The sequence below is a fragment of the Aphis gossypii genome, unplaced genomic scaffold, assembly GCF_020184175.1.
Source record: "Aphis gossypii isolate Hap1 unplaced genomic scaffold, ASM2018417v2 Contig00457, whole genome shotgun sequence".
NCBI lineage: Eukaryota > Metazoa > Arthropoda > Insecta > Hemiptera > Aphididae > Aphis > Aphis gossypii.
The window spans coordinates 56,772-79,339 of NW_026083114.1; the positions used below are offsets into that span (position 1 = coordinate 56,772).

At 29.5% G+C, this 22,568-nt stretch overlaps 1 protein-coding gene and 2 pseudogenes across 1 annotated transcript; 2 read left to right on the forward strand and 1 right to left on the reverse strand.

Moving 5' to 3' along the window:
* Nucleotides 1–7,240: 7,240 nt before the first annotated feature.
* On the forward strand, nt 7,241–12,142 carry LOC126554248 (uncharacterized; annotated as a pseudogene).
* A 2,243-nt stretch (nt 12,143–14,385) lies between these two features.
* On the forward strand, nt 14,386–15,408 carry LOC126554249 (uncharacterized). Its single transcript, XM_050209340.1, has one exon. It carries the CDS (start codon nt 14,386–14,388, stop codon nt 15,406–15,408), a length of 1,023 nt encoding a protein of 340 aa, XP_050065297.1.
* Nucleotides 15,409–16,735: 1,327 nt separating this feature from the next.
* Nucleotides 16,736–20,716, reverse strand: LOC126554250 (piggyBac transposable element-derived protein 3-like; annotated as a pseudogene).
* Nucleotides 20,717–22,568: the final 1,852 nt, after the last annotated feature.

A 22,568-nucleotide genomic window follows, 5' to 3' on the forward strand; every position in this document is an offset into this window, starting at 1 on the left:
GAACTTTGGGTGTTTTGTTAAAACTAGAACACTTAACATTAGAACAACGTCGAGGCATTTTAAAAACTCTATCAACCTTTATTAAAAGAACAACTACGGACAATATTAAAATTTAAAATTCATAATGTCCGTGAGGCGTGAATTTCAGTGACCAAAATTTGTTAAAAATAGTAAACATCTAAATATACAATATTAGTAACTTAGTTTGACACTAGGAGCGCTATTACCCCTAGTTGTACCTTTCGGCGGCCTATTAGAATGGATGAGTGGCGGTGTCGAAACATTTGACGACCGTTCATCTACTACCCCCCAACCATGCCGATACCAGTCCATACTATCTTAGTCCGTGATATAACTGATAGTATTATAGTTGTTATCACTCTCGGTGTAAAAGTTTATCTCGACAGTAATTTATCGCTGTGTCTAGATACCCGGGTGCCCGTATAGATAAAGCGTACACGGACCCGTCCGTGTATATGTTACGGGCAAAAGTCGAAATCGGGCAAACCTCAGAAATGCCCGGCCAAAACGCGAACTGCCCACAATCCTTGGGCAAAATGTCATATTTCGGCTTTTGACTAGGCAAACCTAGTTATGACCAACCTCATTTGGGCAAAACCGTATACTGATTTTTATCGTAATAGCAAAACCGTAGTGTCTTATATACGTTCGCTAATATTAAATATAAATAATGATTTTTGTCGTACAAATTTATTACGATTATAAATGACCCCACGTATCTTGTTAATTTATCGTTGTTATCATATTTTATCAACTCGTTACCTATATTAAAGGTACACAAAATACACCTTATCTAAATGATACAAAATTGTACCGTAGTTACTGTAGTTCGTATTTTTGTGAACTTATATTAGTACGTCTTTAGCAATGGCTAACGAAATGTGTGTGTCTGATTTTAAAACTAAATTTGAATTAAAACTTAAAGAAATTATAAAAAGTGAATGCAGTGCTCTAATAAGTGATACGAGATATGATGAACTCATAAAAGAGGTAGAACAAGCGAAGGTCGATTCTAAGAAAACAACGAGCGAATACAGGAGACTAAATAGATTTGACGTACTCACAATCTGTGAGTCTAAAAAGTTAATAGTTCCACCAAGGAAAACCAATGGTGACATTATTTATTTTGTAAAATGCAATGAAATGTTCGATATATTGTACATGGCTCATATAAATTGTGGTCATGGTGGTCGAAACCGAATGGAGCATTCAATAAAACAAAAATACAAAAATATTACCAGGGATATAATTTTATTATATTTACAGTTATGTGAAATATGTAATAAAAAACACGCTCATCCCAAAAAAGGTTTAGTAATAAAACCAATTTTATCTAAAACTTTTAATTCTCGTGCACAGGTCGATCTGATAGATATGCAAAGTAATAAAGATGGTGATTTTAAATTTATCTTGGTTTACCAAGACCATTTTACTAAGTTTGTTTCTTTACGACCTTTAAAAACAAAAACTGCAAGCGAAGTTGCATACAATCTTATAGATATTTTTTGTATATTTGGAGCTCCATGCATACTACAATCAGACAATGGTAGAGAGTTTGTAAATCATATTATAAATGATTTAGTTCTAATGTGGGATGGTTTAAAAATTGTACACGGGAAGCCACGTCATTCGCAAAGCCAGGGGAGTGTTGAGCGAGCTAACCAGGACATCGAAAAAATCATTTATGCTTGGATGGAAGAAAATCAGTCTAGAAAGTGGAGTGAAGGATTGAGATTTTGTCAATTTGCCAAAAATAGTGCTTATCATGCTGGCATCAAACAACCTCCATATAAAGCTATGTTTGGAAAAAAAGTTAGTCTTGGATTAAAAATGTCATTTTTACCCAATGATATAATTAATAATGTAATTGACGAAAATGACTTACTACAATTTGTAGAAAATGAAAATGAAAATGAAATGGAGGTATTAATTGAAAATGAAAATGAAATGGAGGTTTTAAATGAAAATGAAAAAATTTTAGTCAACCAATCTGAACAAAAACAAAATTTTAAAAAAGAACGGGAAAAGGCTACTGATGGATTAGTTGCGCAAGCAAAAAAAATGAAATTACTGAGTGAAAATCAATTTCCACCTAACAGTCAAAACGACAGTGAAAATTCCAGTGCCTTGTGTTGATAGAGGAAAAGTCGATGCAAATAATGTGTTAGGTGTTATATTAAGTGTTACTGATAGGGATGGGTCGTTCGCGAACGATTCGTTCAAAATGAACGAATCAACTCAGTGAACGAATTGATTCAGATTCAGATAGTTAGAACGATTCGTTCCCGAAATTAATTTAGTTCGTAACTTCATGTAAATCTTGACCGACTCAACAACGAATCATCAATTATATTATACTTGTAAGTGGGAACAATTCGTTCAATATCGTTCGAACGACTCTGGCCGATACGTTTCGAACTTCATACGATTCACTAATCATTAATTATACGACAGGTTTTGAATCTTTGACAAATGCTTAGATAATATACAGTGTATTATCTAAAGACAAATGAATCAAATGATTCTCTACTAACCTGTATTATTGTGACTACCTTACTGTCGACCAAGTAGTATTATCGACTCTCTAGACTCCAGAGTAGATATTCATTGCGACAATATTATCATCACTCGTAACGTTTTTATCATGAGTAAATATAAATATACATAAATTAAAGTAATCTACACAAATACAGCCGTGATATCTTATCAATATTAATAATTTGTAAAATTGTCATTATTGAATAAAATAAGTTTTAATGTTGTTAATTAATCTATAAATCTACATAATATTTTATATTTTCAAACACAATGACATAATTTTATTACTTTCATATTACGTAGTAATAAATATAACTTATTTAACCGTACACATATTTTAATTGATTCACAAATTAGAAACCATGTTGAAGTATACCAAAACAAATATACTTTAAATAAAAAAGTAGTAGATACACTTTCAAAACCTTTTTTTAATATTTTAAATAGTTATAATAGTGAGTTAAAATTTATATTAGGTATAATAGAAGTATTAAACTTAACTTAAATGTTACTTAATTAAAAATTAATACTTAATTTAAATGTTAGATTGAATAAATAAAATTTTTTCTACTTTGTCTGTAGTAAGTCTGGTTCTCTTTGCATTCAGAACAAGCCCAGCTTTAGAAAAAACTCTTTCACTTGAAACTGATGTCGCTGGTACACATAGTCTTCTTAGTACCATCTCATACAATCTTGGGTATAATTTTTGTCTGTCAGACCACCACTTTAAAGGATCTTCCTGGCGATTCAGAAGATTCTCACTCAGGTACTTGTCTATTTCAATATTACTTCCTACTGTTGAATTATTTTCACCAAGAACTGAACTGACTTGTTCATCAAATTTTGTCCAAATACTTGATGAAGGCACTTGTGGAATGGAAGTAGCTGAAGTAACGCTTTCAGTCACATTTGAATTATTTATATCTAAATTTGATAATTTTCTTCCCATAGTGATTTTACATGCTTCAAATTTATCAATGTTAGCAAATCCATATTTCTTAAATCTAGGGTCTAGAAAAATAGCCTGTGATTGAATATCATTGCTTTCTAAATTTTTGAATACTTATTTAAAGTTGATTTTATTTCCAAAGCCATTGCATTTACATTAGTAGGTATATTTTATCATTAATAAAAGTATCTAATTGTTCTATTAAAAATATATAAAATAAATTCTGTTTTGAAATTGTAATCACATTCTCAGCACTCATTTCTGTTGTAAGTTCATCAAAAACTTTAAGTAATTTACAAGCAGAAGACACTACTTCCCATTCATCATCACTAATGCAATTTAAACTATTGTTAGTAATTGCTAATGTCGACAATACAGGCTCTTTTAATTTAATAATCCTTTCCATCATTAAATATGCAGAATTCCATCGCGTTTTGCATTCCTGTATAAGTTTAAGATTTTCAAATCCGTTTTGTTTTTGAATATTTTGTAACTTATGACACGCCCCAAAACTTTGTTTAAAAAATTCAACTATACTTTTTATCTTAGTAATAATAGGTTTTAATTTTTCCAATCCGTGTTGAATACCAATATTCAGGACGTGAGCAAAACATGAAATATGTCTCCAATTATTTAACTTAATAGCACCAACAATGTTAGGAGCATTGTCAGTTACTACAGCTGATATTTTATTTTCAATATTCCATTTTTTCACATTAGCCATTAAAAAATCAGAAAGTTCTTGAGATGTACATTTTTCATTGTAATTTATGCAACCAATCAATCGAGAACACAATTTAGTCTCCGAATTTATGAAATGGACAGTTAATGCAATATAATGTTGATTATTGATGGATGTCCAGCCATCTGTTGTCAACGATAGAGCCTTCACACTTTGTAAGTCAATTTTAACTTTTTCTAATACACTCTCATACATTTGTAATAATAGACTATTTGATATTGTTTTTCTAGACGGTATAATATAATTAGGTGCAAGCATTTTTATTAAATTCCGAAATTCTGTTTCTTCAACTACTAATGAAAAGGGATGGAAATGTTTTATGATAAATTTGAGATTTGTAAGTCAATAGCCTTGATTTTGAGAGCGAAATAGGTTTACTAACGAATTGTGTAATGGTACTTTGCCTACTTTGATTTGATATTGAAAGACATACTGTTTCAGGTAGAACTGTAGAAGAAGCTGTATTTACAGATGTGCTGGTAGTGGCTACAGATGGAATGCTGGATGGATCATCAATATATTCTTCATTTTCAGATGAAAGGTTGTTCTGATTCCTTAATGGTTTTGTTAGTGGCACTGTTATATGTTTGGTTTTAAGGTGTCTTAAAATATTACTCGTAGAACCACCACTGTAACTAAGTTCGTGGCCACAATAAGAGCATTTAGCTATAGTACCGGATTTTATAGTAAAATGATTCCATATTGTGCTTCGTTTACGGTTCAAAAACATTTTAACTTGAATAATATTAAAATATTTTTACTTTATGTACTAAGACCAAGACTCATAAAATAATCATATAAATAAAAATAAAAATTAAAAGCAAACTCTCTTTACTCTTTAAGCACTTTGCTCTTACGATAACAAATGACAAATTTTGATGGTTTTTATTGTCTTTAATATAGTTGATCAGTCTACAAGTATTATTCAGATTTTTCATGTCACATATTGGTTCAAACGTGTCTTTATATGTCCCTATTTAGTATTTATAGAAAATGAAAGAAGTATGACCATCAAAATATCAAATATTTGGTTTACAGAATTAGAATTAAAATGTAATAACTTAATACTGAATAAATATAGGAACAAAGACCCAAGCTTGTTCATAATAAAGTCTTATCTTAGGTGTTTCTCATTGATTTGGTAATACTAAATGTTAATTGAGTCTTGAATTCAAAACTGTGTTTGAACCCAAATTATAAAAAAGTACTACCTAGTATCTAGTCAGTTGAAAATAAATATTTAACATTACAGATTACTAGGTGGACCAAAGCTACTTATCTGTGCAATATGCACAAATAATTTAGGGTAAAAATTCCAATTACCTAATCAAACACAGCATCACTCAGTATAAAAAAGCAAATTAAAAGTGCTTTTGTTATTATGCCTATGTATTTTTAATACCTATTACATGTGTGTAATAATTAATATATTATATTATAATAATATATAGAAATAGTTTAAAAAAGTGTAAGTATATAATTCATTATTTTATATCAAAAATAATAAATGAATCATTAATTCAATTTTAGTTTGTGATTCTTTGAAATTCAAATTGGATTTCAAATGATTATGTATTCATTTCTTAATTTTGTTTAAATATTTTTGTTATATATTAAAAGGTAAAAATATACGTTATAATAATATAATATATGTTAAACTGTATTCACTAAGCTTAAATTACTCATTTTCTTTCTTTCTTTCTTTTTTTTTACATAATTCATAATTATTGCATAAAATGTATGTATTTTTATTTACGTACTAAAAATACTTTAAAAATTAAGGCGTATCATCATCCCCCCCCCTGTGACCAATTAGACACTGTCCATTGAAGTGGTAAGTTCCGTTGGGTTTGATGTAGGCACTACTACATGGAGAGGCCTACAACACTTTCCAGGGTATACTCGGTCCGAAATCAAGAGGGACTAGGAAGGGAGTACTCGCACTGACATTAATGATTATAGAAAACCTTTATATATTAATCGTATGAAATCGGAGCGTCACATGGGAGAGTTAGAAGGTCACGCGGCATCTAGTGATTAAAAAAAATCGTTATTTCGATGTATATCAATTCAAAAGATCGATCTAATTTTGAGAATCGCCTATTTCGAATTAGTGATTCAGTGATTGAATTTAAATTCGGTTGAATTAGTGAATCAAATGCGAGTCACTGAACGAAATGAACGAATCATAAAAACGATTCATTTTAGTGAGTCGAATCAAATGATTCAATTCATTTAAAAGATTCATTTTTCCCATCCCTAGTTACTGATGATGGATTCTATAAAATAGGAACCAAAAATGGAAATTTGTCATCACTTTATGCCAGAAACCAAATATTTCAATGCAAGGAAAAATTTATTAGTAGCAATGATGTACCGAATATCGAAATACCACTGAGGACTGCTAGTACTCAAAATTCATTAACTGGAGGACAAGGGTTTATTTTTTGTTCTTGAAAAACTAAGTGCACTACGAAACGATGCAAATGTAAACAACAAAATATTTAGGTTAGATTATAATCCTTGATAAACAGTCATGATTAATTAAGGCTCATTAGTTTATTATAAAGTTATGAAGTACCTACCTATTAGCAGTCATGACAGTTCTTAGGTAGAAATAAAGTTGGTAAAAAAACATTAAACTTATAGATGGGCATTACTGCACCAGAATATCTTGAACTCAATTAATTTTAATAAATTATTAGTTATTACACATACCTATTATTTTTAATTTATTTCAAACATCTTTTAGCCACTCAGCAACAAAATATTTGAACTATTTACTATTATTCTTTCAAGCCTGATTTTTTTTTTTAGGGGAGTATATTATAACTTATAAGTCATTAATTTTTATATTAATAATATTAAATATGAGATAGAACCATATGACAACTTTTTTTATACCACAAATTCTATTACTTATCTTAACATTTGTTTTTATTAAAAGGAAAACAACAATCAAATTGTGACATTGAAGAAATAATTAAAAAAAATATTGTTGTTCAGTGGAATTGTCTGTGTCTGATGATAATAGTTTAGTTGGAATATTTATTCAGGACAAAATTATGCAAGAGTCATTTCAAGCATACCCCGAGGTAAAAATACTATAAATAATTTTTTTTATATAAATTATCAATTATGTAAGCCAACAAGTTTAAAACAAATTTAACCTTAAGGCGGCCTAAATAGTAAACATTTTAATATTATTTGAAATTACAAATCTAAAAAATGTTTAATAGTAGGTACAAACTATAAAGTAAAAATAATTTTTTTAATATTTTAAAATTATTTTTAGGCGATATTTGTTGATACTACTTATAAATTAATAGACTGGAAAATTCCAGTATATGTATTATTATTAGAAGACGGTTCAAACCTTCAAACGCTTAAACTCTGCCAGCACTTTAATTCGTTTGTTTGTCAGCGATAAAGACATGAAAGAACGATCAATTATACGAGAAGTATTCCCAAATGCTTCTTTAGAAATATGTTTATTTCATAGTTTAAGAACCTTCAATAGAGAATTGACTTGTGAAAAACGTGGAATAACACCCAAAGTACGAGATCAAGTCAAAAGTATTTTTGAAAAATTATGCTATTCAAAAAATGAAGAAGAATATTCCTGTTTACATAAACATCTCCAAGAAGTTGCTTCTAATTCAGTTTTGGAGTATTTTAATAATAATTGGCATGGTTTAAGGAATGAATGGGTGACAGGTTTAACTAGCAATAATGGAAACTTTATGAATTTAACAAACAATAGAATAGAAAATTTTAATGGTAAATTAAAAAGTGTAATTCCTATTTTTTCAAATTTGGAAACATTTGTGGATAAATTATTTGTTGTTATTAAATGCTTAAGATTAGAAAGGGATAAAAATGCACTGAAAATGGTTCAAAAACAGCCAACTATTAGTATACAAAATCCAGAATTAGTCAAATATTTTAATCTTTTAACACTTTATGCATTTGAATTTCTTAAAAAACAATTTCAAAGTAAAGTATCCTTTAATCAAAATACTACAGAAAAATCATGTAACTGTCAATTTTTTATGGCAATGAGATTACCATGTTGTCATATATTTGAATATCGACGAAAATCAAGTTTTCCATTGTATGATTCAACCCTATGTGATAAACGATGGTCAAGAGAATTTTACTACAGATCACAAAGAGCTTTAAAAACAGCCATAGATAAATCTGAATGTAATCAACAAAATGATGTGGAAATAAATTTTGAACCTCGTATAGAGCAGATTAAATCAAAAAAACCGAAAAGTAGTCACGAGAAATTTCGAAAGGCATCTATTTGTACTACTAAAATAGCCGAGCTTATTTCATATACATCCAATGTCCATTTTGATAGAAAACTTGAACAATTTGATTTACTGTTAAGTAGTTGGAGTGATGGAAAAGAGATTTCAATTACAGTTATTGATGGTATAAACTTATATAATAGTGGCATGTGCTTCTAATTTAATAAAATGTATGTCCAATTTTTCTAATATTATATGTTTTCTTATGTATACTTATAGGCAATAATGAACAAACAGAAGAACCAATGGACATAGACAATGTTAATGATGATAATGATGCCAATGTGTGCAATGATAACATGTTAAATAATAATTTAAGTGGTAAACAAAACTTAACTAGTTAATTAACTAAAAACATTATACTGCATTTTGGGAGTTATTTAATTATCATTTTTCTTTATATATTCTTTAACATAATTATCCGCCAAATACATGGTAACATTTAATACAAAATATAAATATATAATTTATAGCTGACCCCGTGCACTTCGTTGCCCGTTAAAAATGCAAATTCTATATAATATGATTCGAATTTTGATTAATTTGTTATTTACTATTCGGTTTAACGGTGTTCAAAACTTAGACATTTTTATTGACTGTTTTGATTCTCAAAAATTTTGTGAAAGCACCACATTAATATGCGAATTTTGTAAAATGCTTTCTTATTACACACTAAATTTGTGATACGATTTTACGAATGTACCGTGTAAATTGTAAGCATCGATCTATCATTATTCAGGCTCTACGTTTATCAGTCAGTGAGTTACTCAAGTCATAATATTTTGGCAAGATTCGGAGGTCGGTAACGACCGGTTGTCAGTTTGGGAAGGTTTTGGTTACTTACAATAAAAAAAAATATAAATAAGCCAAATGTATTACTGGTAAAAATTTATTAGTATTAATAATTAAAACAAATGTTTTGCGTTCGAACAAGGTATATAACAAAAAGAAAACGTGGTTTTTTAAATATAGCGCGTACAAAATGAGTGGGGCGTTGAGTGCGTAAGAGACGGTGTATATGAGACGACGTCCGACCGAATAAAAAGACAAGTACGTCGATACTCGATTGGTGAAAACATGAAGGCAGCACTGCTCTCGATGCGCGCTACGGATATTGCCCGATAGAGAGGGGTGCGCAACCGACGACGATCGGCGCGTTGATACCGTGGTAACGTTTGTGGGTCGCCACAATATTATAGTCATGAAGATTAGAGATAAGGAGACCAAACTCTGTATACAAATTATGGCCCGACAAAAGTCGCACGGTTATTCTGCCACCAGGAGCGCGTCGTTCGATTAGAGGGCTATGTTTTACCACATATTATATGTATTTTACTATAAATGTACGTTATTTTTGTATTTGAATGAAATATAAATTATCATTCATTACTTATTACCTGCTTATATTTAAGTATACTTAAATATACAACTAAAGTTCAAAAGATGTTTCCTGTAAAAAAAGTTTAAAATTCAAAATATTATATATAAAAATATAATATATAAATAATAATAATATAAATAATTGATTGTTGTTGTTTGACATCTAAAGCATAACCAGTATTACACCCTGGTACAAAACAGCACTTAACCATTTTTAATGTTTAGGTAAAAAATAAAAAATACAAATTACTCTGGTTTTATGTATAATTATTGTATTTAAATAATCAAACAAATACAAAATAATAATACAAATTATTTGAAACTATATCATTGTCTATTTAAAAATTTAATATTTTGATGAATTCAATAATAAATAATCATATGGAAATCATCTATGTCCATGTGTTTAATAGCTATTGAAAAAATTAATTTAATAGCTATTGTAAAATGTAGGTTCGATTAGAGGGCTACATTTTACAACTATAGCATGTAGACATGTAGTATTATTATACTATTTATACTATATATAATAGGAATTATGTATGTTTTTCGAATTAATCATGATTTATTATTCCTTGCAAATAATTTATTAGGTACATTATGATTTAGATCAGATCTAAAACATATTTACAGAAATAGGGGGATATTGGTTAAAATTGTTTCAATAATAAAAAACAAATATATTATTATAATTAGCTATTAAACATATGGACATAGATGATTTCCATATGATTATTTATTATTGAATTCATCAAAATATTAAATTTTTAAATAGACAATGTATACAATGATAAGGTTTCAAATAATTTGTATTATTATTTTGTATTTGTTTGATTATTTAAATACAATAATTATACATAAAACCAGAGTAATTTGTATTTTTTATTTTTTTTACCTAAACATTGAAAATGGTTAAGTGCTGTTTTGTACCAGGGTGTAATACTGATTATGCTTTAGATGTCAAAGTCAAACAACAAAATCAATTGTTTATATTATTATTATTTATATATTATATATAATATTTTGAATTTTAAACTTTTTTTACAGGAAACACCTTTTGAACTTACTTGTATATTTAAGTATACTTAAATATAAGCAGGTAATAAGTAATAAATGATAATTTATATTTCATTCAAATACAAAAATAACGTACATTTATAGTAAAATACATATAATATGTGGTAAAACATAGCCCTCTAATCGAACGACGCGCTCCTGGTGGCAGAATAACCGTGCGACTTTTGTCGGGCCACTTTATAAACGGGCGGCTCATAGGAGTTTGGTCTCCTTATCTCTAATCTTCATGATTATAGTCATTCTGCTTAACGTTGCCGTGAGACTCTCTTATGATTATGAGAGCAGTATATTATCATGTAGGCAATCCACACGTGGTGGATTGCGGACCCCGCGAGATGTGTATAAGAAGTTTATAATTTCTAACACTTAAGTTTCAAAGTTATGTCATTTTTTTTTTTACTACATTGGGTAAAATACAATAATGTGCCATCTCGTGGTTTTTGTATTGTTGCCTGTTGGCAAAACAATAAAACTTAGTATAACTTGTTATGTTAGTCTATTGCTGTGAATTTGAAATTTACAGTGACAACGAATCATCAGTTCCAGAATATTATCGGCGCTCGCCACATATTATTAATAATAAATATTGAAAAAAAAACTATTCTATCTTTTAAGTTGTACCATATTATTAAATGGTTACCAAATTTTATCAAAATCCGTAATTCATTATATTAATTTTATATATTACCATAGCAACCACAATTAAATAAATATTATTCTCAAATCGTATAACCCCCATAGCAACCATTTATAAACAAAAATTTCTATCGTAAATCTCAATATTCCTGTTTGAGCACATATTATTAATAATAAATATTGAAAAAAAACTATTCTATATTTTAAGTTGGACCATATTATAAATGGTTACCAAATTTTATCAAAATCCGTTCAGTAGTTTCGGAGTTTATCGCGAACATACATCGTTACACGAAATTTTTATATAATAATATAGATATTATATGTTTTTTAGTTGATTTTATGGACACAAGTTATACTAAACAAAATGTCAACACCACTCAACATGATCATAACTATTTTATTACTGCTGATGCTGAAGTATTAATGAATGAGAATTATGCTGATGTTAATAGATCTATTTTTGATGAAAGTTGCTTTTAGACTCAAACACTATCTAGAGCAACAAAATATGATTATTCAGTGGTTAACAAATAATTCAATTGCCCAAAATGTCAGAAAACAAAATTATATTATACAAAGAAAAGACATAAAAACTCATGTGGAACTCATTCATATGGGAATAGTTCAACCAGAAGTTAATATTAATTTAATTAAACCATTGTGTAGTACTGGTGCTTGGGATTTACTCAAAGACATAATTGAATTAAAAAAACAAATTAATGTCTGGGTATGCCCTACTTGTCAAAGTGAAATAAATTATGGAGATTCCATTTTATGTAATTCCTTCTGCTTAAGTTGTTATAATTTGAAATCAAAAAGTAACTGACTATATTAATTTCAATACAATTATATTTATCATTAGAAATTATATGCAATGTCTTATTTATGCACACCACCTAAGATGAATTTCACTCTCAACTCAGAATCCAATTCTTATGGCCTTAAAAAATCTCCTGAGTAGGTACATAATACTGCCATAACTTAATTTGTTTTTATAATCTTGTAACTTGATATCTCCACATTTATTATTGTTGTAAACTTGGATGAATATTTAATAAAATAAAATATTTTCTTTTGCACCCTTTAAGGTCTAACTTAGTACATGAACTTTGTTCATTTAAAATATACATATGTAATAAACATTAAATTAAAGTTGGAAATCATAAATTCGTCACAATAAATTAAAATAAAATAAAATTAGTTTGCCTATAAATAGCATATAAATATGAAATAATATTATGGTGTTTATGGCGCATAGAGCCTGCAACTCGTCCATCCCACTCTCACGTGGGTTACTTCGGTTAGCTTAAGTCCGCGGGGTACCTTAACCACTGCTACTTGCTGCCCGCTCCTCAACGCCCACATGGAGGTGACCGATATGGAGGAGACAGCACCTACTATTGAATGATCGTCAGCACCGTGTTTATCCACGAGGGCCGTTACGACCGCATGTAGAACCTCGTCCTTGGTTGCATTGTTTTTCCGCTTTTTACTTATATCAGTTATATGGAGTTATTTCCATATGTAGTTCTGAAGCGGTTTGGCGTATTTTATCTTTTGATATACACGAACGAGCGCCTGCTATTATTCACTTGGCAGTTCACTTAGAGAATGGACAAAGGGTTTTTTTTACACAACATAATGTCAATGACATAGTGAACAATCCACGTGATACTACATTGACTGCTTTTTTCAAATTATGTGCTAAAGACGAATTTGCTAAAACCGTAACATATGACAAGGTTCCAAATTTTTATACTTGGAACCAATCTATCAAAAGTTTCCAACGACGACAACGAGGAACCCCCGTCGAAAATCATCCTGGGATAAAAAAAAAACTGATACCCTTGGCAGAGTGTATGTAGTTCATCCGAATAACAGTGAATGTTTTTACTTAAGAATTTTGCTCCACGTGATCAAAGGTCCAATTTCTTTTGCAAGTCTACGAACTGTGCAAGGAGTGACGTACGATACATTTCAAGAAGCATGCAAAGCAATGGGTTTGTTAGAAGATGATTTCCAATGGGAAAACACATTATCTGAAGCTACTGTATGTTGTACTTCACCGTCTATAAGATATTTATTTGCCATTTTGATAGTATTTTGCCAAGTAACAGAATCATCGTGCAAGTATGGCTGAAGACGTATTGTTTCGAAAACAACAAGAATGTCCATCAGATGATATAAATTACGATGAAAATATTTTTAATGAAGCTTTACTTGAGTTGAATAAAGTGGTGCAATCAGTATCTGGCAAAAATATCACTGATTTTGGATTAATTCTATCGAACAAGATAGATCTGAATACTAATACTGAATACTTGCGAGAGACGTCCTACGATAGTTTCCGTCTATTACAGGTCGTTCAAAATGAGAGACGTTTAAACTCTGATCAGAAAACGGTTTATGACGCAGTAATGACATCTATTAATAATTATGAAGGCAAAACATTTTTCCTTGATGCCCCTGGAGGTACAGGAAAAACATTTTTAATTAATTTATTGCTCGCCAAAATAAGAACAGACAGAAAAATCGCTCTTGCTGTGGCTTCATCTGGAATTGCAGCTACGCTTTTAGAAGGTGGTCGAACTCCGCATTCCACTTTCAAGATCCCGCTAAAAATTTCCTACGATGGCACATAAAGTGTCTGTAATATATCCAAACAAAGCAACACTGCTTAATTGATGCGGGATTGTGTGTTCATTGTTTGGGACGAAGCATCTATGTCCCACAAAAGTTCGGTTGAGGCATTGGATAGAACCTTGCAGGACTTACGTAATAAAAATACATTAATGGGTGGCTGTACAGTCTTATTTTCTGGAGATTTTCGTCAAATCTTGCCAGTTGTAGTAAGAGGAACGAGAGCTGATGAAGTCAATGCATCATTAAAGAAATCTTACATTTGGCCAGACATAACTAAATTGAAACTGAAAACTAATATGAGAATATTATCATCTGACCAAGGAAATAAAACTTTTGCTGATGCTTTACTCCATGTTGGTAATGGTCAGTCACTGACTAGAAATGGTAAAATTGATCTGTCTGAGCTTTGTTTTTTGATGTCTAATTTGCTGGACCTAATTGAAAATGTTTACCCAGATTTATCTAATATTTCGACTAAAACGTCAAGTTGGTTTCAAGAAAGAGCAATATTGTCACCAACTAACGATCAATTCAATAATATAAATGACATGATACTGTTAAAATTCAATGCACCAACAAAAGTTTACTATTTCATTGACACTGTTTTAGATGCAGAGGAGGCGATACATTATCCAACTGAATTTTTAAATTCTTTATCTCCTTCAGGGACCCCACCACACAAATTAATTATAAAAGTAGGTTCTCCTATAATTTTACTTCGTAACTTAAGTCCACCAAAATTATGCAACGGTACAAGATTACAAATAAAGTCTTTAAAAAACTGTCTGCTTGAGTGTATAATCCTTACTGGCTGTGGAGCTGGGGAAATGGTCTTGATTCCTAGAATACCAATGATACCAACCAATTTGCCATTCCAGTTCAAACGGCTCCAATTTCCTGTGAAATTGAGCTTTGCAATGACTATTGATAAGGCACAAGGTCAAACATTAAACGTTGCAGGTTTAGACTTAACCGTCCAATGTTTTTCCCATGGTCAATTGTACGTAGCTCTATCACGTGTCACATGCAAACAAAATCTATTTGTGATGGCCCCAGAAGGCGAGACACTTAACGTGGTGTATCCAGAAATATTTAATGCTTAATACAAATTGTTATAATTAACAAAATAAATAAAAAACATACATCATAACTAAACAAATATATTCCACATGTATATCTAACATTATACTAAACAAATTAATCAAATGGATAAAAAAATGGAAAAAATTAGGTAAAAAAAAATTCGGAAAAAAATGCAAAAAATTAAAAATAATCGAGCGGCCGTGCTAATCAAAGCGCCGCCGTCGAATCAACGGTGAAACCGCCAGAACGGGATTAGAACTTGCTTATCCTAGTATGGGAACCTAACACCTAAACCTATCGTTTATAAATTGAGTTGCAAACTGATAACGGATCTCGAGCACTTAAGCCATTTCTGTACTGCGTCTAATTTTGCGTTTAGTTCCGTTTTACTAAATAATTCGTGTATAATGAAGCTTAGTAATTCTTATTAATTGTCTATTTATTGTGTATTTGTCAACAATAACCGTTTTATGTGGTCTGTTTCATAAATATTACATAATAATATGACCAATACATTATTTTAAATATTATAAACATACATACTACTATAGAATGTAGATACACTATTTAATTCCCATATAGTAAAAATAATACATTGATATATATAGGTATTTGATATTCAGACTAAATACATTTTTGTATATCTGTTAGTTAATATACATACAATGTTTTGACGATAATTCAAAATTAATATGTGTTTTTCTATATTTTTAAGATAACTTCACTACATCAAGATTTTGATATCAAAAAAATTATATGTGCGGAATATATACAAGATATTTTCGGCATGATATTTGCCATAGACCTATTAACCCTTTCAAACCCATAATTATTTTGGCCGATAATTTTTTTTTTTTTGCAATATTTCAATTTAGGATCCCAAAAGAAATCATTTTGCCAATTTTCAAAATTTTTGCACTTAAATTTTCTAAGATCTGAAGTGAGTCATTATAAAGACCCACAGGACACAAAAGAATACTTTTTATTTATTTTTAAATTTGTTTTATTAAATTATCAAACAATGTAATTACAACTTAAAAAAAAAAAAAAATTAACAACTTATTAAAACTAATAACACCTGTAAAATAAATATTTAGAATTTTTAATTATAAAATAAAGTAAACAACCTTTGTAGCATAAAATAAAATAAATCAACCTTTGTAGCATTATAAAATAAATTTGTTTTCTTTGATAACTTTTGTTTAGACTTAAGTATGATATTCTTCTAAACAATTTCTGTCTTTCGTTAAGCATAGGTAGACATTACATTTCTTGCAAAAAATGTGTTCTGTTGTTTCTTGAGCACGTTGGATTTTTGCACTTCGTTGCATTTTTCAAGCTATCCATTTATGGCATATGGTTTATTCGGTCATACCTAACAGCATCTGAAGCGATTGGACTATCAATGCGACTTTTTGTTTGGCTTAAAGAGTATGATGATGATGACGATATAGGAGAAGGTGAAGGAAGATGACTAAAACTCGTACTTGCAGTATCAAAATTTGGTGAACTATAAGTTAATCTTGTTGGTCGTCCCACCTTATTTTTCTTTGCTGTCGCTATTTTTCGCGTAGAACGTATTAATTCATCTGCCAACTGTAGACGAAAGTGTAACAAATCTAATATTTTTTTTTTTTGATACAGATAATTCGATAGCCTCCTTTTTGTATTGAAGCCACGAATTGCTAGCTACTAAATCAAAAGCGTGAGTGATAAGGCGTAAAGTCCATTTTTTAGATTTAATAAAAGTTCTATAAGAACTTATTAACTGATCGCTTTTGTCTACTCCACCGTCCACCCATACTTGAGTTGTACAATTTTACGATCTCCGGTCTTTCTACAGTGATATATTCTTTTTTTTTATCATATCTTTGTACTGTATCCATTGTTTCTGATGTAATGAAATTTGAACCTAAGGTCACGGCCTTATTGTCATACCATTTTACTAAGCCTATACTAAATAAATTCTTAACGTCAGATCTTATTTCAAACGTGGTCCCTCTACCCAGTTTTGCCATTTGTTTATCAAGTAATAAAGGAGGTTTAGTGAAACAATTTGGTCTTACTGTTCCAGCCGCATAAATACCAAGATTCTAAAGCTGCTCAAATAAATTGTATGTGGAGAAAAAATTGTCGAAAAATAAAAAATGCGTATTTTTTTTTTACAGTATGCACGAGATGCAAGACAATTGATGCTCCAAGACCAAATAAATGTAAATTATCTTGACTTAATTCGGTAGAACTTCCTTGGTACAGTATAAAATCATAAATCATTCCATTTTCTGAAGCTAAAACAAATATTTTAACTCCCCATGGGCATAGCTTACCCCGCATATATTGCTTAACTGATAATTTACCTTTAAAAGGTACCATTTGTTCGTCTATATAGAGATTTCTTTCTTTTGGTAATTCATTACATTTTTTTTTTTATTAGATCGTACAGTGGACGAATTTTAACAAATTTATCATGATTACTAGGGAACGGATTTAAATGCTCTAAAAAACAAGAAAAATGCCTTAAAAAAATCCGATTTAATGCCTTAAAAAAATGCCCTTAAAAACTTAAAAAAAATTATGAAATATATATGTAAATTATGAAAAATCAGATAAAAAATATTTAAATACAATAAAACCTTAATTAATTAACTCTCAATTATCTTCTTGTCCATCTTCTTCATTCTTCTTCCCTAAAAAATTAAAAAATTAATAGGTATACAATTTAGATAGGTATATTCGTTATACTTTTACCTTTTGTTTCATAGCACTGTATAATTAGGTGCTGCTTAATATTCTCGAATAGAAATCTTCGACGGTTATCGGCCAGTGTTGTTTTGTACTTCGAGAAACTTCGTTCCACGTCAACTGATGTCATAGGTGCAAACTTAAAATGAGCCATGTCATCAGCAGTTAGTTCTTCGGGTATTGTATTATTTCGAGATGTTGCTTTTCCTTCCAAAATATTTGAAATATGTTTCATTGTTTTGAATCCCGAATTTTTTTCAATCACAACTTCTAGTTTTTTTTTAATGGATTTTCCGATACTACTGTTGTCTGTTCCGATTTCATTTTGTACTTGAGCAATAATATTAATTGCGTCAGCCAAGGGTAATCCAGATGTTTCCAATGTAGTAATGTATTTTGCTAAATTTCCATAATTTGCTTTGATAAATGTCAAGTTTAGTTCCAAATTATTATCATTTAACAGTTTTTGTGCATTCTCAATTGCTACAGCATCTTCTTTATCAAACCCCATCACAACAGATTTAATCAATTGATAATTTTCACAATAGTATATGGCTGCCGATAACCATGTACCCCACCTAGTTAGTATTGGTTGAGGGGGCATTGGTATCCCTACCGCCATTTCTTTGAATTTTAATACTTGAGATGGGCATTTCAAAAAAATCTTTTTTACGTTCGAAATAAAAGCATCAATTTCGGGAAATTGTTTACGTATTTCTTCAGCTACTCTGTGTAGGGAATGTGCCAAACATGTAACGTGTTCCATTTTTGAGTAAAACGCTTTAATATTTTTTCCTGCCTTCACCATATAAGGTGCTGCATCACTGAGAAATAGTAGTACATTATCGTGTTTAATACCCTCTGGCCACAACAAGCTCATAGATTTATCAAATAATTTAGCTATTGTACTATTATTTGCTTTTTCTAAAACTTCGCAATTAAATAAAAAAGTTTTACCGGTACATCCAATTTCTAAAGTGCCGATTATGACATTGGCGACATATCGGCCATCTACGTCTGTAGTCTCATCTATACTCACCCACAATTTTTTATTCTCCAAGTAAGTTCTAATAGAATTAATTGTATGATTGTAAGTATTGCATACATAGTTCTTTCGAATTGTGGATTCGTCTGGAATATGTTGGCCAGTATACTTTGAAAGGAAATTGCGGAAATTTTAATTTTTCAGTTTAAAAAGAGGAATATTAGCAGATACCATTGCAGTACAAAGATCTGTAGTAAATTCATTATTTTTTTGGAATGGTATTAAATAATGTCTGAACAACTGCACTTTTTCTATTTTTTTGAATTTCTAGTGCACGTAAATGTTTATCTCTACTCATATGTTGTGTTACAGTAAATTTTTTTTCGGCTGCCACTCTGACCTCACAAATCTTACAAAATAGAACGCTTCCATCGGTAGAAAAAATTTCTTCCCCATATTGTTGAACGTAGGACCGCAAACGAGAAACATTTGAAGGTTTGGCCTTAGGCATTTTCAAAAACTTCGTGGAATAAACAAAACTAAACTAAATACAACTGCGAAAATCACTCGAAAACGTTTTACAGCGAGGCTATACGCGATACTAAACGATGAAGTAACGACTCAACTCAACAGTGCAATACAAAATTACAATTTAGATAAATAGCTTATCTTATTTTTACCTTAATGCGGGTAATAATCTGTTGTAACTTGTGTGATGTATGTATTTTGTGTCTACACGTGTCAACAATAATTTCGTAATTTCGTAACATAATAAATATTTAGGTATTTTTATTATTTTAGAATGAATGTTGAAAAAATGACTTAAAAACCATAAAAATGCACTAAAAATGTCAAAAAATGTAATAAAGTATTAAAAACGCAAAAAAAATGCAAAATAAAAGCTACATTTTTTAATTCCTTGATGTATGAAATGAACTTTGTGCTTGAAATGCAATGTTTTCGGACATTCAGAAAAAAATGCAATTTGCATTTAAATCCGTTCCCTAATGATTACTATTAGAAAAGTCTAAATTATTTATTATATGTAAATTTTGTCTGAGTTGAAAAAAACGGTCCCTTGACATCGAATTAAAAACACTTGGTACTTTAAAATTTTTTTCCCAATACATTCTAACTCTAGGAAATTTAAGAAAACCTATAATTAAATGTATTGCAATTAGCACTCGTATTTCTTGTTGATTTGTTGCTTTAAATTTGGTTAAATTTTGTTGAATAGTGTACAAATTAGTATTGAATGCAACAGTTTAAAAAAAATCGTCATTAAAATAGTGCATAAAATAATCGATCGGATTACGTAAAAAAATAACTGGATCAGTTATATCAAGATTATCCAACACAATATTAGGAGTATTAAATGGTTGTTGTATCCATTTAATATTTTTTTTTGATGTAATCATAGGCAAAATATTATTAACTGTAGGGACATCATTAATATTATTAACATTACAATTATCTATTTCAGTATCAAAAGTATAATTACTATTAAATTCTTGTAAAATTTCGTCTAGTTCATCATTTGGGAATTCATCTTCATCATAAGAAAAATCTAGTTCCGATTCGTCACCATCTAATAAATCCATTATAATTTGGCTGGATAATTTATTATGAGCCTTTTTTATGTTCACAATACGTAAAATATAAAAATAAAAAAATTGACGAAAACGGCTATCTATAATATAAAAACAACTTATAAGTGATCGCGCAACACTACTGAAAACTAATAATAGTCAATAGTGTAATAAATAATAATTAAGTGTCGCTCACAGCTACTGCCGCGATAACCGATGGGTAATTATAATGTACCACACATTCAATGCGATTTGGCGGACGGGGAATTAACTACGACACTTGGTTATCATGAAATCTATTTTTAATGCTCGTGTAGCATAGAGTACAAAAATTAACAATGTTACCTGACGGATATTCTAAGAGATACGGGAAAAAATATTAAAATATATTTATTTTTTTTTTCACAAAACTATAAATATTAATATTATAAATCATTGAAACTATTAATATTATTTTTTATTCATATTCCTCGTGAGATAAGCTATCAAATAAACCTAACATTATAATTCTACCATTATTTGTTTTTAGGTTAAAAATGATAGAAAATATGGGTCATTATAATACCAGTGGGTCTGAAAGGGTTAAAATTGGACTGCGCCTTCCTCACCCCCAACCAAGAGAAAAACTAGGACAATATCTGATTAGTAAAAAGGGGTATTGTGGAAGAATAAATTAAATATTGCTGTTTCTTCCATGATTTTTTTAGATTCTGAACGAAGTGATGAATGTATTGATTTTACAATGGTGTGTGTTTTTTTTTTTGTTTTTGTGTCTGTGTACAGCATAACTAGTCGAAATAATGCTCCAATTTCAAACAATAGGGGTGGTTTCCGATGTAAAAGTGAATATCCTTGGTGCATTATAGAGGTAAAAAGTTAACATTTTCCAACAGTTTTCAAAAAAATCGAGAAAAACAAAAAAAAAATGACGGAAAAACGGCAATTTTTACGCAAAACCAGTTTTCGACCAAATCGATTTTTTTTTATGGTTGTAATTCAAAAATTAATCACTGAAAATACTTGAAATTTTCACCAAATGTTAATGTCAGTGGTATCCGTATATAGTTAAATTTTCAAAAAATTTTGACTTTTTTTGAGTTATTTATAGACCACTGAAATTTTCGATTTTTTTGAGAAATTTTTTTTAAAGTGTCGATAAAAAATTTTTGGATGACCAAAAAGTTTTGAAAATTTAATACAAGGTTCCTTATGAGTTGTTTTTAATGTGGCTAAAAATAATTAAAAATCGTTTGTCACAATTTTTTTTTTATAAGCGTTTTTAGTTCAAATTTTTACGAAATCTGTCGAAAACGCGAAAATTTGCAAGTAATTTTGAAGTTGAAAAATCATAAAATTTTTTTCATTTATAACTAAGTTTTGAAAATTTGGTACAAGGTTCTCCATACATTTTTCTTCAAATATCTGTAAAAAAAACTCTACCGGATTCAGACAAAAAATTTTTATGAGTGTTTGAAATTTAAATTTTTACAAAAACCGCGTTAAATAACAGTTTAGCCTCAAACGATTTTTGATATTTGTTATTATTCAAAAAGTATAAGTCGTAGATAGTTGAAAATTTTACCAGTTATTAAGATTCGCGTTTTCTTTACGTGATTTAAATTTCAAAATATTTTGACTTTTTTTGAGCTATTTATAGACAACTGAAATTTTCAATTTTTCTGAAAAAATATTTTTGAAGTGTCGATAAAATTTTTTTGGCCCTATCAAAATACTTGAAAATTTAATACAAAGTTCCTCATATGTTATTCTTATAGTGATTAAAAAATTATAAGAATACATAGGCACAATTTTTTTTTATTAGCATTTGAAGTTCAAATATTGACAAAAATTCGTCAAAAGCATG

What these genes read in the sequence shown, in the direction of transcription:
- LOC126554249 (XM_050209340.1), top strand. Translation starts at nt 14,386, where the DNA reads ATGTCCCACAAAAGTTCGGTTGAGGCATTGGATAGAACCTTGCAGGAC.